This window comes from Canis lupus, chromosome 1 (genome assembly GCF_003254725.2).
Source record: "Canis lupus dingo isolate Sandy chromosome 1, ASM325472v2, whole genome shotgun sequence".
Taxonomy (NCBI): domain Eukaryota; kingdom Metazoa; phylum Chordata; class Mammalia; order Carnivora; family Canidae; genus Canis; species Canis lupus.
The window spans coordinates 39,441,712-39,468,162 of record NC_064243.1 but is presented as its reverse complement, the minus strand read 5'-3'; the positions used below and the strand labels follow the sequence as shown (position 1 = coordinate 39,468,162).

The following is a 26,451-nucleotide window of genomic DNA, read 5'->3' as shown; positions in this document are numbered from 1 at the left end:
CATCAAGAGCCTCACTCATTTTGGCAGAAAAACTCTAGTGTTGGGAAGTCACAGTGATGCCATGGACACTGAGAAAGGCTGTGTACGAGGGGATGCACAGTTTCACAAAGCACAGTGATCACAGACCAGAGTGTGGGGATCACGCTACTGACGCAGGACCTACACAATCCAAAAGCTGGGAGGGTGGCCTTCCAGGGAGTGACTCTGCACCAGTCATCCATACTTGACCCCAGGTCAACTGGCAGCTCTGGGGGTAGGGTTTGTCACATAAAAAGGATTTAAAACAAGCATCTAGAAGAAGGGAATGGTAGGAAACTGCTCCAGGGCTCGTACGAATCGAGGGCAGTACTGAGGGCTGGGTGGACAGATGCACAAGAAACAGCACCAAAGAGGTTTCCTGTTCAGCAGTGAGTCGGCGAAGGGGAATTGGATCCAGGAGGCAGTTGAAGAGAGCAGAGGTGGGGTCCTGAAGGCGAGTCTCTGGAGGCTGGATCAAAAGAAAGCCCACACTCTGGGCACCAGTGATGAAACACAACTCTGGACCCCAGAAGGGGGAGGTGGCAGATGGAGGTGGGTGTCACTGATTGAGGGTGGTGGGCAGAACAGCCTCACAGTAGCCGTCACAGGCCCACAGGGCAATATATGGCTGCTAGGTCAGAGGGCTCCTTCCAGCCCAGATGGGAGGGCACGGTCTCGTAGAGGAGGTCCATGGGCGCCTGGGAAGAAGGCACAGAGGTCCTCATATCGACAGTGGTCCTTTGTGGCAAAGTGTCGGCAGACAGGGCGGTTGGATTTGTCTTCCATAACTTGGGGGCCATTGTTGGGCGGGCAGGTATTTTTGATAAGAGACCAACTTTTGAGCCTTCGGGGTTTTCTCTGCTCTTTATGAAAGCCTCCTCTGGAAGGACCCCCATGGCCCGGTCCAGGAAAAGGAGGTTCAGTATTGGCCCCCCCACCAGCCACGACCATCTGGGCCGCCTCCCTGGATCAGGCCTCTGCCCCTGGGAGGAGGTGGGAGGCTCAGCAGTGGAGTCCTTGGTCCCCTTGACCCTGGAGGACCTCTGTGAAGAGAGTCTGCATTCCTGTTTGGCTCCTTTCGCTCAACACCGTGTTTGTGAGATTCATCCAGGTTGCCTGCAGCAGGAGTTCGTTCGTTTTCATTGCCACGTAGCATTCCGTTGCATCCCGTTGGGGGGAGGGCCCAGAAGGCTGGGTGGTCCGATGGGACTCCCATCCTCCTGTCTCCAGTCTCCTCCTGCTCTGGCAGCGGGGGCTGCTGCTGATTCTGCTTCTTTCATTTGGGCATCATGGTTGTGGCAATGGCTGCAGCAGGATTTGGAGGGCAGTCTCTCAGTTATTTTCTCGTGCTTTTCAAGACTCTGTGTTTCTAAGTGTCTAGTGCTCTTAGCACCTGGTGTAGTGTTGGAGGGGCGCTGTGTGAGGGGAATGCTTGCAAATAAGGCTGCCCACAGTCCTGATGAGAAGACCAGACCTACACTTGAGCGAGCATGCATCCTGTCTCTCACACACACATGCACATCCTCCAAGGACTAGGTACAGGGTGCTGTGGGTCTTCTTAGCTAGGAGTAAGAAAGCCATCATTCTGAGGTCTCCCAAATGGCACATGTGGTTAAAGAATGACAACCACCCTTCTGTTTTCCCCATTCCCTAATCAAATGTGCTCTGTAACCTCTAAGAGAATGCAACATAAGTGTCCATACATGAAGTGTCCCTAGAACAAACACTTAAGGCCAAGAGTGGGGTCAGCGATTCTTAGGAATCATAAAGAAGTATCTTCTTTGAATTGATCTGTTAAATCTTAGGAGTCAGTTTGAGATAAGATTGGAGGCTTATGACTAGTTCTTTAACACAATGCAGCACTTCACATGAACCCCCACACTAACAATGTGTGAAATACCCCATATACAAAATGGATTAGGAGGAGAGTAAGACAGTGATTTATAAACAAAACCTATCATGGTAAAGTTTCCTCTAATGAAATCCACCAGTGGATTTAAAATATTCCATCAAAACGTAAAATACATGTACTTTTAACACAATTCCGCATGCTAAGTTATGTAGGTACAAGGGTATTCCTAACAGCGTTTTTTGTAACTGCAAGATACTGTCCTCTCACCGAGTGGTGATTAAATTATTGGCATAACAATGTTATGCAGCCTTTAAGAGAATGGAGGAGTCACAACATGGAAAGATCTCCAAGATACACTGAATGTAAAATCAAGGTGAAGAAGTGTGAAGAATAGGTCATCATTCTTGTATGGAAAAATACATAAGCAGTTATATTTGTAAATATATGGAGCAGTTCTAAAAAGATTGGCAAAGACAGTTCTATTACTCACCTGCAATGACCAGAATAGGTGGCTGGGAGGAAGGGAGAGGGTGATTTTTTTTTTTTTTTTTAAATCTCAAGTATGAGTATTACCTAAACAAAATTTTTATTACACAGTCCCTCATAGTTAAAAAAGCATGTTTTTATATCAATTGTGGGTACACCAATATTGAAAAATTGTCAGGTCCATCAATTCCTATAATATCCCAACCTAGATTTTTTTTTTTGTGTGTGTCTCAATGAAAGGTTTGGGTTTTGTTATCATTTAACTGTATAATACTGGGCAAGTCAACCACCGACGTGAACTCAAGCCACTTCATTTGAAAATGATGGGCTTAGGCTACAGATGACTTCTGAAGTTCCTTCTGGTCTAAGATGCTGTGGTTACAGGATCTTATTATGCAATATCTAGGGAAGGGGGGGCGGGAACCAAATTGGCAAAGAGAACAAGCGTATGTCAGATAGTTTTGGTGATGTGGCAAAAGTAACTAAATACAACTGTGCGTATACACTTTGTAAATTACATTTCCATTCTACTCCATTCATACCAAGGAACAACAAAAGGGCATAGTCAACTGAAGAAATTTATTTTTTTTCTAGGTACATAGATGACATAATTATAGACAAGTTTTGATACATAGGAAAACCCTTCTGTCCACCTTTCTCTTTGCTAAGTGAATCATCACAATAATTTTTACAATTTTTAAAACAATACACAGCTTTCCTGGGCTGAAGCAATCGCAAGGACATATTGGGACTGGTATATTACAGCTACTTACAATGTTTAAGAACAGCAATGGAGAAAAATAAGTTATTTAAATATTGATTTCATATACAGAAAGTGCAATGTTGTTAGTTGTTATATAACTTGCTTGACTGTTTTCTCTATCAATTTAAAATCAAGATAATTCGGACTCAGACTACTAGATTTTCTGAAAATAATACAGTACACACATGCAGCATTGACTTGGTGAACTGATTTCTTTTGCTGCAGTTATGAAAGCAAATTTTGCTATGTCAGGAACTGGTTTGCCATAGACTAGTAATTTCCAATTTCACCCACACCGGGGATCGGGACAGAGAAAAGGGCTGTGAAGGGAAGGCCATGAAAATGTATCTGCTTCTCGGTTATCTGGGAATGTAAATAGTGGTTGGGGCTGGCTGCATTTCCTTCTAGACAGCTTTAAAGTAAAAATTACACACAACCGATGTGTAGCTACCTGAGCCAAACTGCCTTTCTAGGTTTCTTTTGTGCTTTCCAAAGACAACACTTTTCACCCTTCCTCCACATTCTGTATCAAGTGCAACTGATTAAACCTGGGTATTGTTGATGCCTAACACCTGCCTTTCTGACAGGTGGCCCCTAAACCACCTTAGTCAAATGTCACACACAAACATTCAGGCTTTTCTAGGATCAAATTAAAGTTTAAAGCAAAAGAAGACCAAACAAATACAAGAAAAAAAAATTTTTTTTTTTTTTTTTTTTAAAACACAATAAAGTAAAAACCTCAAGACCTTTCAGATTAGGACGATCTTCCCACTGAAAATCACTCATGGTCCCTGAATTTGATTTTTCTCTGCAGAGGCAATGACTTCCAAAGAAGAGTGACAAAAATATGATTTGGCATTCTCAAAAACTCCAAAGTTTTCCCTTTTCTGGCGCCACTTTTATGGAAAAGAAAATCTTACACTGAAAATAAATGAACACTGGGAATTACACATAAGATTTCTCCTCCTCCTTTATTATCTACTGTGTGGCTTGTGTGTGGTCAGCTTAAACTATGAGCAGGATCGCAGAATGTCATGCCAAGGCACTGGGCAGCAGGAGGAGTGTGTGGCCTTGCACCCACGTCCACCTCAGCATGAGAGATATGTTTCAGCGGCGTGGTCACAGGAGAGACCTGCAGCCACTACATTCCATGTGGGCTGTGTGCACAACCCAAGATGGTAAAAATGGGCTATTTTAGAGATTTCAGTAGAAAATTGGCAGCTTTACCTTTTTCTGCATTTCCACAACTTCTTCACATGGCATTTTCTAGAAGGTGAATATTGTTGAAGAAGCATATTTTTAAAATGTGTACCAAAGCATGAAAAAATAGATCACCTGAGCATATCTTTTCCCTCAGAAACATGGATCCAAGTACATAGAGCAAATGCTGAAGATGGCTTTGTAATGAATAAAATTATCCGCCCCCCCACCCTGCACTGAGGGAAATCATTTTAATGAGTGTTTAAGAGCTTTTGATCAAGGCTTTGTGTTCAAAGTGTTTCTATTGTAAGTGATCACATTCAGTGCTTAAAATAGTTCTGATGATTAAGAATGTAAAGGAAATTCATTTAGTAAGCAACAGAAACCTTAATTTAGTTGCCTAAATTTGTGTGCTAGAAAAATTAAACCCCAGACTAAAAGAGGATGGGAAATGCTACAGTCAGTTGGAAAACAACTGAAAATATGCAAATGCTTATTAATACATGGCTAATGTAGTTTATCTGGCTCCAAAATGAACTTTTATCCAAATTTAAAGAATTATCTCAATATGAAAGGAAGGAAAACTTAATTATAAAAGTGAAAAAAGAAAACCCTTTTAACATTTATAAATCACTTCCCTTTTAAAAAGATCTTTCTGAAATATTCAACCTTACAATGACTTTGCAAAGGTGACCTGTTAACTGATGACTGAATTTTGGGATGGACGTGGTCAGGATCCAAGTCAATACTGCAGCACGATGACCAACATGGTAAACAAAACTAAACTGATTAAAATGAAGGTAGTTACTATACACACACACTCACACACATGCATGCACACCCACATACACACCTGATCTCTGTGAATTTCAGATAGCTTTTTACTGGATTTATAGTTAGTGTAAAAACTGAAAGCCAACATGAAGTTTGTGCCTGATAAACACCTCTATAAAATAAGCCATGTTAGAATGAGGCAATTAGAAAAGCCCATTTTTTTTTTTTTTTTTGCTGAAAACATCTCACATATGTTAGATGGCAGTCTAAGCTGAAGATTGGAAACTATGGTTACAGGGTAGTGAACACTAAGATAACTGCTTCAAAGCTTATATTAAGGCAAATAAAAGCTGATTGCTAGAAAGCAATTATTAAAATGTCTCTTGTTTACTTAAAGGAGAACAGGCCTTTTTTTTTTTTCTTTTTTCCTAGTGCAGCCAGATTTTCTTACTTTAGAACAAACAGGCATGGTCAATAGTGTACAATAACTCCCGAGTCTGTTACTTTGGCCTAGATAAAGCCCGTCTGGCCCTCAGGTATCCTGCAGGGTGACAGATGGAAGGGCAAGGGCGTTATCAGGAACGAAACAGGCTGCCCCTCCCTCTGCTCCCAGCCCTCTCCCAGCACACCAAGACGGGACTGGAGGCACAGCATATGTGGCAAGTTGGCATCCTGGTTCTTTTGTGTTCTGAAAATAAAAATAAGTGCTTGTCTTTTCTTTGGGGGTCAAAGAGAACCACACCAATTTCCTCGAGGGGGCCTTTCTGGAGAAGAGAGGGTCATCAGTCCAATGCCAAGGTTTCGTGCTCTGTGTGGCCATACACTAGGCCTTTCTTCTGGATCTGGTCTGCATGTCCCGAGGAGGAGGATTTGCATTAGCATAAGCACAGTGAAAGGGTGGCTCTTGTCCAGGGAGCTCCATTATGGGCCTGGCTACATGGCCTCAGGGCCTGGGGGCAGTTTGAAGAGTCTGGCTGCAGACACGAGCTTGCTTATGTGTCTCTCCTCTGTAATGCCGGCCTCCTGAAGGCAAGTGTGGGACAGAGAAGGCACTTGGCCCAGTGTGCTGAACCCAGCTTCAGTGAGGGCGCTGGTGTACATGGGCAGACCGATGGAAACCAGCCAATCCGACACAGACGAAACGCATCCAGGAGAGAGGGGCTTTCTACAGATTTCTGTGAGTCCACCACTTGGGATCTGGATAAATAAAGAAAGCAATTTTAAAGACTTGACACAGGCCCCTGGAGGGTTTCTTATACTCCTAATAGAAATGCTACTTAAATACTACATTGCCAGGCTATTAGGAAGTGCCAATGCCATGAGCTGTCAAAGACCAAGAGTAGCATCTAGAATTCTTTCTCAGCTTCTCAAAGGTGAGACCCATCTTCAAGGAAGTTTTTCAGGTTCTAGAAAGTACTGGAATTAGATCTAACCCTAATTATGTGTTCAAGTCTCCAAACTGGAAGTATTTCTATAACCTGCTCTTTTGTCTTGTGTGGTGATATGCTCTTTAAGGAAATCCCTAGGTGATTAAAGAGGCAGGCCTGTGCAGTAGTGTAGGAAGTAAGATACTCAGTGAGTAGAGTTTTTATAAAACAGATTTTCCATTGTACTTTGAATCTACGTTAACCAGAAAATAAAATACTTCATCAATGTAGTTCTAAAAAAATTAAAATACAATAATACCAAGTGATGGCTCGGGCGGGGAAATGGACATTTACACTCGACTTCTGAGAAGACCAAATGCTTATCTTTCAGGAAGATGGTTTACTAACGAGGGTGCAAATCCTTGAGATTTTATGCAGGCTTTTGTAAGCAAACCGTCCTAAAGGAATATATATACTCAGAAATTAACCTTGGGAGTCTACAAAGCTTTATTATATGTTAACAGGGGAGTTCTTTACTAAATTTTTTTCAAATAATAAGTTGGCGAAAAACTTAAGTGTTTCAAAAATAGGACTGGCTAAGTAAGGGCACATTTACCAGAGCATTCTGACCTATTGATAATATAAAAGAATGTTTGGTAAAAGAGCCATGATCTGATAACTGAAAACAGGTTTCAAAACTATACATCTACTGTTGTAGGTGCAGTGAAATGACCAGATTTTTTTTTTTTTTAACTTCTTTCCAGTGCTAGGATTATGGATAATTTTAATTTTTTTTCTTGCCAAAACTGTATTTTTAAGACTTTGTAGGCTGAATATTACTTTCCCTCCAGTGTCTCCTGATAGCTGAAACGAACCCTGGGTACTTAGCGGTTGCCAGTATCCTCATCATAAGTGCTATAACTACATGGATTTCAGAAGTTGAGCAAGGGGAGACCCCAGGTGCCAGCTGCTCACCGCCATGCGGTGCTGCTTCCGAAGCAGCTTCACGCGGATCTGGTCCATGTTGGTGGCGACGTCCCTCTCGGGCTGATCTAAGTCTTCTGCATATCTCTGCACCAGGGCTTCGGGAATCCCACAGCGGCCGTGCTGCAGGGGACAAGAGAAACGTGGCATCAAGGAATTCTATCTCTAAGAACAGCAACCGCAGGTAGGATAAGGCACAGGCAGCTACTGGGAAGTATCACCAAAAGTTTTCATTTGAAATTAATATATTTATAGTCAAGATGGATGTTTTGGAGAGAATATTTGATGTTTTAATCTTTCAGGTACTGATGAGCTCTAGGAAAAGGTTTTGAAATGTAAGTAAAGCAGAACACAGTTGTCTTGTATATGTGAGCCAGCGACCTCTCCTCACTTCACCAGATCATTTTGCGCAGTGGTTCTGAAGACCATCTCCTAAACGCAGGGGAGAAGAGCAAACTCGTGCTCTACAGGTAGTCTGCTCTTTGCGCTCTGTCTTATCCTGCCAGGCCCGAGGCCACCGTTTATTGTAGAGTGCAGTTCTCACTGCTTTCCATTCTAAAGGGTTATTTCACTCAATATCAAGGAGGTGGAGGGTCAAAAGAATTTTATAACAGGGACTCCCAGGAATGCATTATAACAAAATACACATTTCTAGATCTTTTTTTCCCCCCAATAAGCAAGGAGTTTTCATTATATGAGCTTAAATGAGTTTTCTCAGTGTCTTTGGTACAGTGGGATAGCTCATAATCATTCCCCCTTACTCATACAATTATATGATATAATTATGTTTGAAAAGGGTTCTACAGTTTTCAAAGTATTTTCACATTTATTTGCTCCTAATAATATCTAAGGAAGGTAGTTATGCAGGTTATTATTAATCCTGTTTTACAAACAGGAAACGAAGGGACGCCTGGGTGGCTCAGTGGTTTAGCGCCTGCCTTTGGCCCACGGCGTGATCCAGGAGTTCCCAGGATCGAGTCCCATGTCGGGCTCCCTGCGTGGAGCCTGCTTCTCCCTCTGCCTATATCTCTGCCTCTCTCTCTCTGTCTCTCACGTATAAATAAATAACATCTTTTAAAAGAACCCAAACAAACAGGAAATGGGGATTTGTTGACATCTACACACATAAGCGTTCAGTGAGACATGGAAACTGCACCTCAGGTCTGCCCACTGAGCCGGCCTTTTCTGGAACCAGTTCTAGTACTCCCTGATTGTTCTCCCTGCAAAATACGGCTGCCAAAAATTAAAAGTAAGCCAAAGAGGAGGGGAAAAATAGAGACAAGAACGGAAAAGTCCAAGGCTGCATTTGTGTTTTATCTGGACTCGGCTCCCGTTCATCCCGGCGCCGGGCAGCAGAGGCCATGCTCAGGCTTCCAGGCCTCCCGCCGCCGGGCCAGGCCCCGGGGGCCTCTTCTCACGGGGCTGCCTGACCTACAAAAAGCAGGGGCCTGCAATGCCCTCGGTACCTTATCCGAATATGGCTCCTCGGTGAGATCGATGCCCTCGGCTCGTAGCTTGTTTTCGGTGAGCATCTCCAGGTCTAGGCCCCGGGCGCAGGAGATCTTCCTGCTCAGAGCCGGGCCCAGCTTGACGCCGTGCTCCTGGAGGCTCGTGCTCTCCGGGAGCTCTGACAGCCAGGGCGGTGGTCTGGCGCTGGGCGGGCTGCCGGGCTCCTGTCCTGAGGGGGGACTAGAAGCCTGAGGGGAGGGACAGTCACCGGGGCTGCCCTTCTTAGCCGGCAGGCTGGGCGCGTCGGCGCCGGGGGGGAGCCCGTTGGCCAGGCGCTCTCGGCTCTTCTTGGCCGGGACGGGCGGAGGCTGTGCGGGCGGCTTCGCCTGTGCTCTGGCCTCGGGGCCCCGCTGCTCAGCATCTGGGCCTTCTTTGGTGCCCAGGGGGTGGTGTGTGCCTTCGCAATCGAGTCCCTTCCTGTGACCCTCCAGAGGCGTCCTTGTTAAACCGTGTTTCACCCCGGGAGGCTGAGCATCGTGGCTTCTGGGCAGGCACGGAGGAGGTGACGTGCCCCCGGCAGGGGCCGCTATGGGTCCCTCCGGTTTCTTAGTAGCTGTCTTCTGAGGTTCGGGGAATCTCTTGCTTTGGGTCAGTAGCAGTGCATTGTCAACAGCAGGATCTCGTTTGGGGCTTTGAGCCTTTGCGACGGAGGGGGTTGTCTTTTGTGGCACTTGTGGTACAGTCTGAGGGGAAGGTTGTGTCACCTTGCCAGGCACGTCCTTCTCAGCGGCAGGCTCTCCTTGAAGGCCGTCCAGGGAGTGGGATCGGGGCCATGCTTCCACAGGCTGGGGGTCCTCCAGGGTCTCACAGCTCCGACAGATGGAAACGGGGAGGCTTCTTCGGTTTTTGTTGGAACCAGTCACACACGGCTGGTCACAGCACTTAGAGGCGTGGGCGGGAGGACCGCTGCCCAGCCTGCCCTCGTCCCCCTGCTTCAGGGCATCTGCCGACTTCGTTAAAGGCAGGGTCGGGTAGCTGCCCCGCTGACTCCTGGCGAAGGACTTCAAGCTGGACTCCGTTGACGACTTGACCGACAGAAGGCCCGTCTTCCGAGTCTTGCCTGTGAGACAAGGACGTATTTTACAATCATTTTAAGAAATCAAACTCCTGTAAAGACGTGCTGACCTAATTGAAATCTCCCCACTCCTATGTCCCGCAGTTGAATGGTACTAAGGACAGAAAAATCCCCATTTATGATGTTGGGTGGTACAGGATTATTCGGGTCCCATTTTTATTTTAAGAGTTTCCAGACTTATTAATGGATTTGTAGAGACTGAAATTAATTGTCTTGAGAGAAAGAAATAGGCTGTGTCAGGCAGGGAGATCAGTCTAGGCCTAACGTCTGTTCCCAGCTGCAGTCCGTATAGAAGAGGCTGGATCACCGGTACCCGGTTCAGAAACCATACAATGGGATTTTGGTTTTGGGAGGACAGTTTCCCAAGGTCAGGGTTGTGAGGGGCCGGCGTACTGAATTCCACCCGTGCTCCCTAAGGCTCGCTGGTGACCACAGAACTCACCAAGCACACGGTCCCCTAAGCTCCCTGTCACTGGTTCGTTGGTGTGTGTGAAGTAGATACATCCTTGAAACAGTCAACCAACCTTGGTTCAAGTAAGTAAACAAGCTAATGGGAGTATTTTGACGGAGACAATCTATAAAATACTGATATGGTTCTAATTTCCAGGGAGGTGCCAGCTCTGATTAAAATCAATCGTCAGCTATCACTGAACTTATTAACCAGACATCATCTATTAATTTGATGGTGAGCTGGCAAACTGCTAGTATTGCTTGATAAGCTTTGCTGAGAATTTACCCTGTGGTCAGGGCCTGTGTGCTAAATGCTTAGTCTTCATCAGTACTTTTAACACACACACACACACACACCCCATAATTAACTGTCCTTTGCTATATTTTGGTTAATCCCACATTTGATGTGTTCTTTGATGATGGGCTGAAATGCCTAAGGAGAATAGTACATCAGATGACCCTAGTATTCCAGGCCGACAGAAGAACATAAAAATGTAAAACCCACATCAGGTTTGGAAGGTACAAAGAACTGGCTGGCTGTACTCTGAAAGACCACATCTTATAACTAAAGGCTTTCTTCCCTTCCCTTTAACTGTTAATAGAAACTGTATGTAGAGATTACACTTCCCCATTCTGCTTATATTGGAAAGATCCCTGAATTCACCTTGCAGGTAAAGAATGGTTTGCCAGCTTCTGTAGTTCTTCAGCAGGTACATCTGGATGCTTTTGAGCTTTACATCTGTCACTGTTATCTGTGAAATCCTTACCAATCCAAAAACAGTTTGGAGAATGAAATTCCTGAACGTGTTTGGATGCAAAAAGCTTATTAACAGGAAAGAAAAACCTTCAGGACTTATGGGAGGACTCAGATATTTCCTGGAGCTCAGGAGTCGCTGCATTCAGCACTCCAGGTGGTGTGTTTTTTTTTTCCAAACAGTTCACGCACAGTGTTCTATTAGTTTCAGGTGTATAATACAGTGATTCAATGATTCTGTACGTTTCTCAGTGCTCATCGGTGTACTCTTAATCCCATTTTTTTCACCCATCCCTTCACCCACCTCCCCTTTGTTCTCTGTATTTGTCTCCCTTTGTTCATTTTGTTTCTTATATTCCACGTAAGAGTGAAATCCTATGGTATTTGTCTTCTCTGATTTATCTCACTTTAGCATTATACCCTTTAGGTCCATTCATGTTGTTGCAAATGACAAGATTTTGTTCTTTTTATTTTTTTAATGTCTGAGTAAGATTGTGTGTTGTGCCTATTAGCACATCTTCTTTATCCATCTATCAGTGGACATGGATTATTCTATATCTTCACTATTATAAGTAATACTGTAATAAACATAGGAATATATCTATCTTTTCAAATTAGTGTTTTCATTTTCTTTGTGTAAATACCTAAGTGGTGAAATTACTGGATCATATGGTACTCTTCTCTAAATGTTTGGTAGAATTCACCTGTGAAGCCATTGGGTCCTGGACCTTTTCTGGTTGAGTTTTTTTTTTTTTTTTTTAATTTATTTTTATTCTATTTTAGATTTTTTTTTTTAAGAGCACACACACTTGTCAGGGAGGAAGGGGAAGAGAGATTCTTAAGCAGGCTCCACACTCGGGGCTGGGTCTCACAACTCTGGAAATCATGACCTGAGCCAAAATCAAGAGTCAGAGGCTTAACTTACTGAGCCACCCAGGCACCCCTGGTTGAGTATATTTTTATTACTGAATCAATGGCATTGGTGGTGATTTGGTGCTGAGCAAGATGCCTTCCAATTTCATTGCTAGTAAATGGTCTGTTCAAATTTTCTATTTCTTCCTGATTCAGTCTTGGAAAGGTTAGGTTTGTAGGAACTTATCCATTTCTTCTAGGTTGTCTAATTTGTTGGCATATAATTTATAATATTCTCTTATCCTTTATATTTCTGTGGTGTCAGCTGTTCGTTCTTTCGCCTCCATTTCTGATATGCATCCTCTCTTTCTGATGAGTCTGGCTAATAGTTTATCAATTTTCTTGATCTTTTCAAAGAACCAGCTCCTGATTTCATCTGTTCCTTTTTTTTTTTTTTTTAATCTTTCATTTATTTCTGCTCTATCTTTGCTTCCTCTACTGGCTTTGGGCTTTCTTTTTTTATCTAGCTCCTTTAGATGTAAGGTTAGGTTGTTTGAGATCTTTCTTGCTTTCTGAGGTAGGCCTGTATTGCTATAAACTTCCCTCTTAGAACAGCTTTTGCTGCATCCCAAAGATTCTGGACCATTGTATTTTCATTTTTATTTGTCTCAATGTATTTGCCGATTTGCTCTTTGATTTCTTCATTGACCTATTCATTGTTTCATAGCTTGTTACTTAGCTTCCATGTATTCATATTCTTTCCAGACTTTTTCTTGTGGTTAATTTCTAGTCTCATACCTTTGTGGTTGGAAAAGATGCCTGATATTGTTCCAGTCTTTTTGACTTTGTTGAGACTTGCTTTGTGGCCTAACATGTGATCTATTCTGGAATGTTCCATGTGCACCTGAATGTGTATTCTGTTTTTGGGTAGAATGTTCTGAATATATCTATTAGGTCCATCTGACCCATTGTGTTATTCAAAGCCACTGTTCCTTTGCTGATTTTCTGTCTGGATGATCTATCCATGGGTTCAAGCTCCCTATTACTGTATTCCTGCCAATGTCTTCCTTTATATCTGTTAATATTGCTTTATATATGCAGGTTCTCCCATGATGGGTGCATAAATATTTACAATTGTTATATACTCTTACTGGATTGTTCTCTTTATAGAGAGTACTGCTTTGTCTCTTGTTACACTGTTTGTGTGAAAGTCAGTTTGTTCCAATATAAATATTGCTACCCCAGCTTTCTTTTCACATCCATTAACATGGTAAGTGTTTTTCTATTCCTTCATTTTCACTCTGTGTCTTTAGGGTAGGTCTGAAGCAAGTCTCTTGTAGGCCGCATATAGATGGGTCTTGCTTTTTTATATATTCAGTCATGCCACATCTTTTGACTGGAGCATTGAGTCCATTTACATTCAAATTAATTACTGATAAGTGTGTACTTATTGCTATTTTGTTCCTTATTTTATAGTTGTCTTAGTTCTTTGTTCCTTTCTTCTCTTATTCTCTCCCCTGATGTTTTGATAGTCTTCTCTAGTGATATGCCGTAATTCTTTTCCCTTCATTTTTACATCTGTTATAGGTTTTGATCTGTGGTTACCATTAATTTGATATGGAACATCCTGTGCACCTAGCAGTTTATATTAATTTGATGGTCACTTAAATTTGAAACCATTCTAAAAGCACTAAATTTTTACTCCTTCCACCCCTAAACCTCATGTTTTATGTATATGATGTCATACTTTACATCTTATTTTGTGCATCACTTGACTGATTTTTACAGATATAATTGTACTGCTTTTGTGCTTTAACCTCTGTACTGGTTTTGTAAATGATTGATCTTCTACTTTTATATTTGTATTTACCTGTAAAATATTTTCCTTTCATAATTTTCTTATTCCTGATTATAGCATCTTCTTTCTACTTAATTCCCTTTAGTGTTTCTTGTAAGGCTGGTTAAGTGGTGATTAACTTACCTTGTTTGTCTGAGAAACACTTTAGCTCTCCTATTCTGAATAGTACCCATGCTGGGTAGGGCATTCTTGATTGCAATTTTTTTTGTTGTTGTTTCAGCATTTTGAATATATCATGCCATTCCCTCTGGCCCCTGCAATGTTTCTGGTGAAAACTCAGCTGATATAGCCTTATGGGGTTTTCCTTATATGTAACTGTTCTCTCTTGCGGCTTTAAAGATTCTCTTTGTTAGCACTTTTTGCCAATTATTATGTATCTCAGTGTGGACCTCCTTGTATTGATTTTGTTGAGTGCTCTCTCTGCCTCCTGGAGGCAGATGTCTGTTTCTTTCCCTAGATTTGGGAAGTTTTCAGCTATTATTTCTTAAAATCAATTTTCTGCCCCCTTTTCTCTTCCTGGGATCCCTATAATGTGAAGTTATTACTTGATTATGTCACTGAGTTCCCTTAACCTATTCTCACTTTTTCTTTTGTCTTTTTGATGTTCAGCTTGGTTGCTTACCAATATTCTGTCTTCCACTCACTGATCCATTCTTTGCTTCCTCTAATCTACTACTGATTCCTTCTAGTTACTTAAAGTTTCAATGATTGAGTTCATCTCTGATTGGTCCTTTTTCATATTTTCCATCTTTGTTGAAGATCTGGGATCTTCTACTCTTCTCAAATCCAGTATCTTTATGACCATTATTTTTAATTCTTCAGGCATATTATTTATGTTTCATTCAGCTCTTTGGCTGTGGTTTTGTCCTGTTCTTTCATTTGGGACATATCCTTCTATTTCCTTATTTTGTCTAACACTGCATTTGTTTGTACTTATTAGGAAAGTCAGTTATGTCTCCTTATGTAACCTTATGAAGGAGAGGTCCTGTGGTGCCCTATAGCACAATGTCCCTAGTTCACCTCAACCAGAAGCTTCAAGGGTGTCTTCTATGTGAACTGAGTGTACCCTACTGTTGTGGCTGAGCCTCATTTGCCTTCAGTCCAGTTGGTTGTGTCTACTTTGCCTGTGGTGGGCTGGGTTTGGTCCCTATGCTAAGAGATCAGTCTGGGTGGTCATGGGCTTGCAGTTGGGTGGTCGTAGCAGTCAGATCAGATGCCTACTCTCTGCCTATTTGCAAGAGCTGCAGTCATACTCAACTACAGAGTGTTCTCCTTGCGTTGTTCTGAGAAGTTTTTGTTGGTGGGCAGGGCTGGTAGTCAGGCCAGATGCCTGCCAGGACTGCAGATGCATTGATTGGTAGGGCACTCACTCTGCACTGGTATTTATAAGGTTTGGCTGCTGGGACTGAGTGTAGTGGGGTGTGTGGTTATCTTCCCCTCTCTGTGGGGCACGAATCATTTTTCAGAGGCAACTGTCCCTGCCAAGGCTGCTTATAGGATGAGACCTGGCAAGCTCTGCTTTGGAGGGAGTCCTGCCAACTGAGATGGTCTGGATGGAGCAAGTTCACAGGAGAACCTGGGGGCAGGGTGCATGGTGTTAGCAAGGTAGGTGGAGAGTCTTCACTCTGTTTCCTGCAGGTAGTCCAGGTGGGGGTGGAGGCAATGGCACCAGCCAGCTCTTTTGTTCTTGGAGAAGTCTCCTAAAGATCCCTGTCTCTCCAGCACCAATTCTGATATTATTAAGTAAATCTCCTGCATGCATACCCCAGGTGCTTTTCAGACTGCTGCTTCTATGCCATATCTCAGCAAGGTTGTTTGTTATGCTAACTCTTTCAAGGCCAGGACTATTTCCTGTCACCCTCAGCTCTCCTGGAGCTGGGCCACTGATTTTTAAAGCCAGATGGTGGAGACTCATCTTCTCATTGTAGCCCCCCCACCATGTCTAGGGTGCCTGGGGTGTGGTCTGTTCTCCATTCTCTGGTGCTTATGGAGTTCCTCCTGTTTGTGGTTGGTTTCACTAGGAGTTTGGTTCCTGACCATGTCTCCACTCAACTGGAAAGTCTGTTTTGCCCATTGTTGGGTTGTTTTCTGGGTTGGATGCATTGATGTGGCTGTTACCTAGTTGTGTCCATGGGACAAGGTAAGCTTAGGATCCTCCTACTCTGCCACCTTCCAGAAGTCCCCTAGGTGAGTTTTCAGTGCCATCTTAACACAGGCTGCTGTAACACTAGGATTTAGGGAGAACCACTATCTTCCCAAATTGATAAAACATTTTGGCAGAGTTCATGGATCAAATTTTGAAGTCCCCAAAATGCTCATCAGAATTGGGATTAGGGTGAGGTGAGCAAAGTGCCTAGGGGGCACAAGTGGAGGTGACTGCTGTCAGGGTCAGGCAGGTATAGGTGAATACCTGACAGTGAGTACCTCCGTAAAGTCAACACCCTGCCCACTCACTGGGAGAACCCCAGTCCAGTCCTGGTTTTGAGCTCGTAATGGCTCTCAAACTATTTTTTTAAATTATGACCTACAGTAAGAAACACATTTTACATTCATCCAGTACACGCAGAGACATAATGAAACAAAGATTACAAGTAACAATACCAATCTTACCTTTGGAATGCACCCTGGTATTTTCTATTTTATAAAACTACTCTCTGTGACCTTCTAAACTGATTTTACAGTCCACTAATGAACTGCAATCTGCAGTTTAAAAAGCTTTGCTTCGGTAGGTGCTCAATATTTTAACAGATGGGCTACTTGATAGGATTAAATAGCAACTATCAACCCTGGGCATTTTTCATGATGGTCTTCATGTGTTCGACAGGACTTTAGGGGATCCTTTACAACTGTCTTTAACAGTAGTTAGGTTTCTTGCTATAAAAGGAGTCTGGGGGCAAGAGGACATCAGAGCCACCCATGGTAAAATGGAATGCACCTGACCCCATTTAATGTCAGATGCCTGTGTGAGACAAGTAAGCTTCCTGAAATTTCCTACTGAGGGCCTCCCTGTGAGGACAGGGAGGAAATAAGATACGTGGCCTTCAGATCACCCTCTGCCTCAGTAATTGCTCTGCACTCAGGCCATGGCGCAGAGGCGTTTAAGATACTGCTGCCTTTGTGACCCTGATGGATGGCTGACCTGGTAAATTGTTTTCCTTAAGGACCTAATAGCTCCCAAAAGTCAAATGCTGGTTTTTACTGTGAAAAGAAAAGGACATAGGAGACACACAATTTAGGTTTTACAGCTGCAGGTATTTTGGATGCAATTTATTTGCCTCACATGGCAGTCAGGAGGAGCAGACACTGCAGACTATGCGCTAGGAGAAGAAGAGGTCAGAAAGGAAAAGATGATTGCCAAGTTCATAATGGTAACAGAATCATCCTTTTTCAGAAAACCATACTTTTCAAATCAGGTGTATCCTTTTTAATGAAGCTTCATTTACAAAAAGATCAAAGCTAGTGTTGAGATGGCTCAAGGCAAAGCCCAGGCATGTTGCTACCACCCCACCCCCACCGTGGCCACCATCCCTCTTAGCGCCAAGGCCCTGGGGCCCCCCTGAGATTGGCTGCCAACTCCACAGACCAGGGCTTAACAGTTGCAGAACAAGCACTGGCTCCTTTAAATGCACCTCGCACTTATCTCTACTTTCAATGAAAATACTTTCCTAGTGAGAACTAGAACAGCTTTAACAAAGGGGGTGGGGTGGAGTGGGGAGACACCATGTTCTTAACTGTTAAGTGGACCAGGCAGAAAAGATGAAAAAAAAAAAAAAAAAAAAGTCATACCTATTTTGAAAACCTCTTGCTTTTGAAGTGCTTTTTGATTTGAGTTGTGGACTTTGGCAATGTTATACCTTGCTTGTATACTGTTATGCTTGTTTTCAAAATAAAGTTTATGGTTGATCCTGTTTGTTCCAAAATCTGTCTGTTGAACATCTATGTGTGTATGATTATGAAGAATATATTATAAGTAAACTGGTTGAGATTGAATTTGTCATTTGCAGTGGGTATGGCTGGTGCTCAGTGCTCCAGTTAAGGGCAAAAACATATTCTCTAATAATTTCCAGGAAGTAGGCCATGGGTAGGCCTGGCCTACTGATGTGAAGTGTGGGGACATAACAGCCCCCGTCATGCTCTCTGTGGGAGAAGGAAGTACCATATTAGATGTATGTAGTTATGTCTAGCTGGTCTGAAATTTGAGATTTTTTTTTTTAAGACAAAAATGTAGTATTTTAAGATTTAATCCTATAGCCTATACTTATTCAGAGATTTAGCTTCCACAGAAATGAAGCAAAGACTTTTGAATAAAGTCAGTCTTTTTGCTGTATTGTGGTATGGATTTAGATGTTTTTGCACTGTCATCTGTGACATACCACTGCCAAATCTATCTGTTCATCAGAGGAGTGATGCAACCGTGATCCACAAGAGGACAAGAAAGTTTGCTTCACTGGGCATGTCCAAACACTGAACAATTTGTAGTCCGTGTTTAATAAAGCCTAGGTATTAATATATCCTTACTTTGTTTAACTCTTAGAACAATCTGTAAGAAAGATGCTCATTTACTATTTCAGTGGTGAGGGGGCTCAGAGGTGTGAAGTCATTTGACCAAAGTCTTGGGCTTGTAAAATCTCTGTTCAAACCCCCAGGACCAGGACTATCTCATTCTAAACCCTCTGGTTCTTTTCATGATCCACACAGGGGCTAAGGCACTAAGAGCTTCCAGGTAATGGGAAGTTGAGGATCCTTTCTCTGACACACAAGTGTCTTAAACTTTCCATTTATGTGTGTACTGGGATGAAAGAATAAGAAGACCATTATGCTCGTTTCTCAAAAAACTCCATTGCCTAGTTTCTTGAGAGATATTTAGTCTTTTTAAGAATCTTAAGTACCAGTAATCCTGAAAAAATTCTTCCTTCCTATTGCAGTATTCCCAAAAGCGTGGCTCGGGCTAAGGAAGAAAGATAGTCATAAATGACCCAAATGGCTTGAATATTAAGGCGCATTCATAATAATCTGTGTGGACATTACCGTGTTCCAGGTTCTCACTGCTTTCATAGCATCCTGAGTCTCGTGGAGAGCATCCACTCAGGCCCTGGCTGTCAACAAGAAGTTTCTCCTGGGATCCTGACTGGTCACTGTTACCTAGAGAAGGTAAACACATAGCATGGAATCAGGGAAGGAAAAGCAGAGGTTCAGAATCAATCAGACCCTGATTTTATCCTGCTATCAATCATATGTTTTTAAGCCTTGAATTTCTTCAAGAGAGCAAACTATTTTAAAGTGAGCAAAATAAAAATGAACAGATGAGATCAGATCATTTTCCTATAAAGTATTATTATGATAATAAATTTAGAGGGAGAGTATATAGTTGCAGGTCGTGTGTTTTAAGATACCCAGAGGAGGACTCTGGCATCAGGCCAATCAGGAAGAGGGAAAATTCAGAGCACTGTGTTAGCAGTCATGGTCCTTTCTGGGAGATTGTACCACAGAATGGAAACCAAGAGTGAAGATGCTCCTTTCACAAGCAGGTTACTTTAAGATTTGTCTCCCAAGTTATGTGTCACCAGCTTTCTAAATTTGGAAGCCAACATCAAAGTAAGTGGTAAATGAAATATTGAATTTTATTACTAATTTAGGGACATTCTGAGGTCTTGGTGACAAGTGCTGGTTTTCATATTCTCTCAATAGGAGTAAGGCTAGCAAATGGGGGCATAAAGCCCTAATCTGGGCTCAGCGGTTTAGCACTGCCTTTAGCCCAGGGCCTGATCCTGGAGACCCAGGATCGAGTCCCATGTCAGGTTCCCTGCATAGAGCCTGCTTCTCCCTCTGCCTGTGTCTCTGCCTCTCTCTCTGTGTCTCTCATGAATAAATAAATAAAATCTTTAAAAAAAAAATGAAAAAAAAAAAAAAGCCTTAACCTGATGGGGGACACACATTAAATCCTTCTGTTTTTGTTATTTGGAATGTGTTAAAAGGTTTTATTTCCTTTCTGCCTCTCCCTTTGTTTGGGGTCAGCATTTCTATTTACTGGACACAAAGGTAAGACCAGGAAAGTTCAGGAAGTCTCTAACTTGAATACTCTTTCAGGAGGGTTACTGTAAGTTAGATGTCCTCATTTTAAAGAACCCTCTAAAGAGAAGGATGTGGTGTTTTCTGTCCAGGGAAAGTCCCTAAAGTCAATCACATGGGAAGTAAGGGGCAGGGGAACCTTCATCACCCAGCCATGTCACCTGCACATTCGTCCTACATGGGAGTGAGGTTATTGTATTATTATGCAGAGAAAGTACTTGGGTCACATAAAACAGAAACCAAGAAAACATTTTCTGCATAAATGGCTTTCTTTTCTTTTGTTTTCACTGTCCCTCCCCACCACCACATACATAAAGAAAAAAAATAAATCTGATGTCCTTTCTCAGATTGTTAAAAAATAAATTGTAGGAAGGCAGACGAGCACCATCCTGCAACGCACTAGCCATCCCATCCCTACTGCCCACTAACCATTTCCTGTTTGCATTTCTCACATAGAAAGCAGTTTAGGACACTCATCATGGCAGAGTAAGTCCTTAAAGTAGAACCCCACATTAAGAAGTGCTATTTTTTAAATGATTAATGAAAAATTAATTGGAAGCACAACAGCAAAACCATCACCCTCCCCCCCCCCCACAGAAAGTAGAACATTCTAGAGTGATGTCCTCATTATGTGGAAGAGTCTGTGGATTTGAAGTTGCCTTTGTCCTCATCTAGTATGTTATTTAGGAAAATGATACGTATAAAATGAGGGCTTTGAGCTATCAGTTACAACCCAGGAGAGGAATCAGTGTAGTTTGTCCTTGGCGAGACAGTTCAGTGTACCGCTTCAGCCAAAACAGACTCTAAAGTGCTGACCAATGGGAATGAAAGAGTGCACTTGTCCCTCTCACTGTATGAACATGCAGACTGTATCTGTGTCTTCAGGGATGCCAACCTCAGCAGACACAGCCGGGGTGCCTGAAGTTATGGTGAGTGAAGGGATCACCCCCTCATGTTGCCTGAAAACCAGTTCAGATGATGTAATCATGACACATGTCAAAGGGCTACACAGTCACTTTCTTCCTTAAAGATCCATTCACCAGCTACTTAGCAGGACTCCAACTAACACTGAAAGCCAATATTTTTTTTTTTTTAAAGAATTCTTTTTTTTTTTTAAATTTTTATTTCTTTATGATAGTCACAGAGAGAGAGAGAGAGAGAGAGAGAGAGAGAGAGGCAGAGACACAGGCAGAGGGAGAAGCAGGCTCCATGCACCGGGAGCCCGACGTGGGATTCGATCCCGGGTCTCCAAGATTGCGCCCTGGGCCAAAGGCAGGCGCCAAACCGCTGCGCCACCCAGGGATTCCTGAAAGCCAATATTTACCAAGTAATTTGCCTTCCTTCATTAGGGAGACCTCTTAGATGTTCTGTAGATTCCAAGCCATATCCTCTCCCCCCCCACTTATACTAGCATGAATGCCAAGATACAAAGGGTAACAAAGAAGGTGAGCTAAGACCATGAAAATTCTCATACTCAAGCGTGGAGGACAGGGTTTGGGGGTGTAAACCCGTTTGGGCACGACCTGACCTCAGGCCTGAAGGGACTCTGGGTTAAGCCCTCCCCCTATCTCACATACTCATGGGGTGGGGGGTGGGGGGGAGAAGAACCTGCTAAGACATGGAGATAGTCCATCATGAAAAGGTGCTTGTGCACTAGGACACACACCACCTTCTGGAGAGCAGTTACCTCAGGAAGGAAAGCTTGGATAGTAGGCCTTTCAGGGAGCTGGTTACAGTTCCCTGTATGTCTTTAAAAAAGAACTGAAGCAAATATGCCAAAATGTTGACTTTTAGTTGGATTTAAGAGGTGGATATGTGGATTTGTTTTTCCTCTGTACTTTTCTGTATGTGAGAAATAATTGTGGATTAAAATTCTTAATTATTTAAAAAGAGCTTTTCCGTGGCAGGCCTAGCACAGTGGTTTTGGTGTCAGTGTAGGGAAGTACTATTAGATAATTAGAGTCTTTTCCAAATGGAACCCTGTTACGAAGGCCTGCATTTCCCACGCATGGCTGTGTAATGAGAGGAACTGGTAGGTCTGACTGCCAAGCAGTGCTGGAGATGTACATGCTTCTGCTCTTGTGGGTGGCAGAGCTAGATCAGTAGATCTCTGGATCTGTCTTGTACATAGAAATTTAGTTTGACAGAAATCTATGGTGTTCCTTTAGGTTATCAGTTACTTAGAATACTTCTTAAACACAATTTAACTGCACTGAATGTAAAGTCTTATAATCCTAGGATAGGCCTGGACCCAGTCCATTGGCACTCATGAGCACCCCAGAGCCCCTGAAGCCTTTGTTTTAGAACCAATAAAGGGAAGTGCTACTTCATGCATTAGGAATATTCTAAGCAGTGGCACAGCACGGAGTTCAAATGGTATTTATAAAGAAGCAAAGAGGGACGCCTGGGTGGCTCAGCGGTTTGGCACCTGCCTTTGGCCCAGGGTGTGATCCTGGAGTCCCAGGATTGAGTCCCACATCGGGCTCCCTGCATGGAGCCTGCTTCTCCCTCTGCCTATCTCTCTGCCTCTTTCTCTCTCTGTGTCTCTCATGATTAAATAAATAAAATCTTAAAAAAAAAATAAAGTAGCAAAGAGGCCTCTTTATACTTCTAAGTATGCATGATGATAGGCAGATTCCCTCCTATAAAATCTCCCCTGGTACAAACCTCAGGATGTGATCCCTGGAGGGACAATGAATCTGAGCCAATGTGGCAGGAAAGACACTAAGCACAGATCCATACTGTCTTACACTCAGGGTTTACCCTCACTCCTATGTTCTGAATGCGACAGGAAACATAACAGATAGGGTTTATAAACCAGCTGTTCCTAGTGGCTAAGGAAGAGCAAATGAGCTATTTTATAGAGCAGATGTGGTTCAGGAGAGTAGATGATTGAATGTTAATTGATATTCATATAGCTGGCTGGCCACACCAGGCACTGGGCCAGGTGGCTCTCTCTACACAACCTGGCCGCACGTCCACTTCCCAAGAGACAGCTCCTATACCAAAGAGACGCGGTTATAAAGTAGTATTAACTACGAAGCACAATTCTCTTCAAATCTATCCCTGGAGGCAGTGTATTTATCTAGGGTTCAGATATCTATTGGATGTTGTGTGGTCCTCTATGTTTATCAGTTAATTTAGAGGGAGGACTGATTAAGCAGAAGTGAACTTAACTGTACCGACTCACTTGCTTCCATGTCTTGTGGGCCTGATCCATTCAGTAATATATATATATATTTTTTTTTTTCCCACCATTAACCATGGTTTTGGTTGTCTTTTAGCAACAGAAATGCTATTAGCTAGCGAAGCAGGGCGCTTGAAAGAAAATGCATTTGAATTCAATAACTAGAAAGGATACTCCCCTCATGATGAATAATTTCAGGGGTATTTTTGATGTCAGATTGAAGAATAAAGAGCAAGATAAGACTAGGTTAATGGAGCAAAGGATACAGCGTATTCAAATAGACTCCATAAAAGCTGCGAGCCTACTGAACTCTGCCTGTGGACTATAAAAATGAGCTCTCGCCTCGGCTGAGAACGAGCAATATGGAATTCTCTGCTCGCTGTATTCACTTCAGGTATTTCCTGCTGTTTCAGTGGAAGCTGATGAATGTCAAGTATTCATGAACCCTCCCATTCAATAAGAAAACTACTCCAGTGTGCTCTGAGAAGTGATTAGCCCATGGCTGGCAGGACGCTCCCAGGGCATCAGCTTCATCTGTGCCCAGGTCTCCTGATGACCTGCCAAGCTGCACATCCCAGCATTCCCAAAGGTGCCGTCTACTGTGCTAAGAAAACTGTAATTCGTTTCTCAATCCCTGAGGGCAGCGTTTTCCTCAAATGTTACCTAGAAACACACCAGGAAAGGAACCAGTAGTAAGGTTTTCTTTTGCTCTCCAGCATCAACCAAAAGGGCTATGTTGGCAATTCATACCTTTGTGCCATTTGACAGAGTACAGAACAAATGGATCCTGGCTTTGGATGGAGTGGGACCAAAGGAGTGTTAGATCAGTGGCTGATCTAACAAGGCACGCTTGTGTGCTGGGAGGAACTTACTGTCGTATTCCTGTAACAGCTCCACTGCTGTCAAGAGAACGGCCCTGTGTTCTGGGTCCCTGATATTTAACTCATCCAAGTCTTCCTCCTCCAGGAGCTTAAAGGTATCCAGGTCTTCATATCCATTAAACAGGAAAGTGGGCATGTGCTCCTGTGAGGGAGGACACAAGTGAGTCAGCAAGCTCTGCTACATGATCCACGACCAACACCTGGCCTCAAACCCCTGAACACTTTCCACAGTCCCTTTCCTGCTAATTGCAAGATTGGTAACTATCATTTGTAATCTATTCTGCACCTCCCAGTTGCACAGCTTAGCAGGAAGGCAGGGCATTTCATTAATCATGGGTTAAGAAGACGGACCTTGCAGGCTGAGGTGGACTCCACTGGTTTGCATTTGAACTGTGCCTTTGCTCTGACTGACGCCTTTAAGGCCACACAGCACACAGTGGAGTCACTTTTCTTTCCTTTACAGAGCTACTGAAATCCCAACTCAAAGCCCTGTGACTTCCTCAGGAGCAAGAGGGTTTTGTAAGGAGGAAACAAAAGGTATGGCTGCGGCCCCTATGCACTAGATCCTGGGAATAACACTGGGAGAGGGGCCGTGGGTGGATCCTCACAGCCTGTGGGGCTGAGTGAACAGGGCGCCAGGGGGTTTGCGATTACAGCCCTCCCTGGTGGTAGCTGGAAACTCACAGCTCTTTGAAAGCTATTCTTGAGGCTACAGCAAATTGTGACCTGGGACTTATGTGGTCACCTGCAGCGGAGGTCAACAGCCATGTTTGAACACTGGTACCTGTTTCTGTAGAATAATAGATATTTATTGTAGTAATGGGCCACCCTTGTTGGATGACATAGATCACCCACGCCCTTCCCGGAAAGTGCCCTTGCTTATTTTAGGAAGAGGAGAAGGCAATAGGTTGCCATGTGTGACTACAACAGGAAGAAACTAACTTTCAGGTTGATCCGATCAAGTAGATCTTCCACCGATTTGGGCTGGGGTGGTCTTCCTTTTCTCCTTCTTCTGGTGGGGCGCTTGGGCTTCTCTTCTTCCTCATTTAGCACATCTACATAGATGAACTTGAATGTGCCGACTTTGTTGTTCAAGAGACCCATCCAGGTGCCCATGGGTGGCTTGCTAATTATATCAATGACGTCTCCTTTCTGCAGCCCAGGGAATAAAGATCTTTGCATTAGGTACATCTCTAGGCATGAACTGTGCACCAATTAGATGTGTTAATCAGGATTCCACAAATTACCACACATAACTGGGAGCCTGGCAGTGAGCCAGAGCTCTCCTGACTCTGCTAGATTCCATGCAGGCCTGAGGTCCCATACCCTCCACCCCTTGCACCACAAGATGAGATGTGGCTGAAGTCTTTGTTAGGGCTTCCAACTAGGTGGGCACCTGGCTTTCTGGATGCCTGGCCATCATCCAGACCTCCTACTTCCTAGAGAAAGACTCCCCACCAAGCAAATGCCAGCAGCAGTCCCTGTTCTATAACTGCTTAATGTATTTTGTGCAGCGCCATCTGTCCCATATAAACATTACTGGTCAGTCACACAGAGAAGAAGGTTTCTTCAGCTGGAGAAAGACAAGAGCTGGAGGGTGGAGGGCAACAGGAATTCTAAAAGGAAGCTGAGGTCAAAGGGAAGGGCTAGGGGATGAGGTGATGACAGAGGATTAACACAAGACCCACCTTTGTCCTCAATGCTAGCTGGGTCTCTGTTTTTGTTTTTCTGTACTGAAGAGACAGGTTTATCACAGTAGCCAAGATACTGGCCAGTATGCACCACGGGAGCCCAGCACTGAGCAGCAAGGAAAACAGAACACCTCTTGAAGATATCAAGAATGGCTCTGAGGTGGAGACCTACCTTGAGCTTGAGTGAGTCTGTGTCATAGGGACTGGGCGTGAAGTCCGTGTGCACCCTGGCACGTCCACAGAAGGGGCCCCGGTAAGGGGGCTCCTCATCATCACCATCTTCTGACTTGACACTCTCCCTGTTGCTGGTCGAGGAATCAGTGGTACTCACTGTTTGACCACCTGCACAGAAAAAACAGGAAGAACAAGGGTAAATACGATTTCTTGTATAGCAAAGCTTAAAGACATCAAAGGTATCACAGGTTAGGAAACAAAGGGACAGAGCGGAAAAGTCACAGGCATATGTCAGGACCATAGCAGGGCCAGATTAGGAGTCCAGGAGATCTGAGTTTTCTGTTTTTTTATCCCTAATCAACCACCTAAGTAGACCAGGGACTCCAGCAGGTTGCCTTTATGACCTGGGAATCCAGGTTCCACACACCAAAAGCCTTCAACATTCATAAGCTCCCAGGCTTACTATTTTTACCCTGTTTTACAGGTGAGGAAACTGAGAGAAGTCCA

At 43.5% G+C, this 26,451-nt stretch overlaps 1 protein-coding gene and 1 pseudogene across 6 annotated transcripts in view; both read right to left on the bottom strand.

Moving 5' to 3' along the window:
- Positions 1–654: 654 nt before the first annotated feature.
- Positions 655–1,324, bottom strand: LOC112643453 (proline-rich protein 3-like; annotated as a pseudogene).
- Positions 1,325–2,916: 1,592 nt separating this feature from the next.
- Positions 2,917–26,451, bottom strand: part of SASH1 (SAM and SH3 domain containing 1) — a 331,377-nt gene continuing 307,842 nt past the window's right edge. For all 6 annotated transcript variants that reach the window (XM_049113617.1, XM_035708155.2, XM_035708154.2 and 3 more), the window contains 7 exons: positions 25,943–26,112; positions 25,022–25,231; positions 24,071–24,221; positions 18,971–19,084; positions 8,911–10,013; positions 7,436–7,567; positions 2,917–6,290 (listed from right to left, as the gene is read on the bottom strand). In XM_049113617.1, the coding sequence (XP_048969574.1) occupies positions 6,027–6,290; positions 7,436–7,567; positions 8,911–10,013; positions 18,971–19,084; positions 24,071–24,221; positions 25,022–25,231; positions 25,943–26,112 (2,144 nt within the window). In that variant the 3' untranslated portion in view covers positions 2,917–6,026. The remainder of the gene's footprint in view (positions 6,291–7,435; positions 7,568–8,910; positions 10,014–18,970; positions 19,085–24,070; positions 24,222–25,021; positions 25,232–25,942; positions 26,113–26,451) is intronic.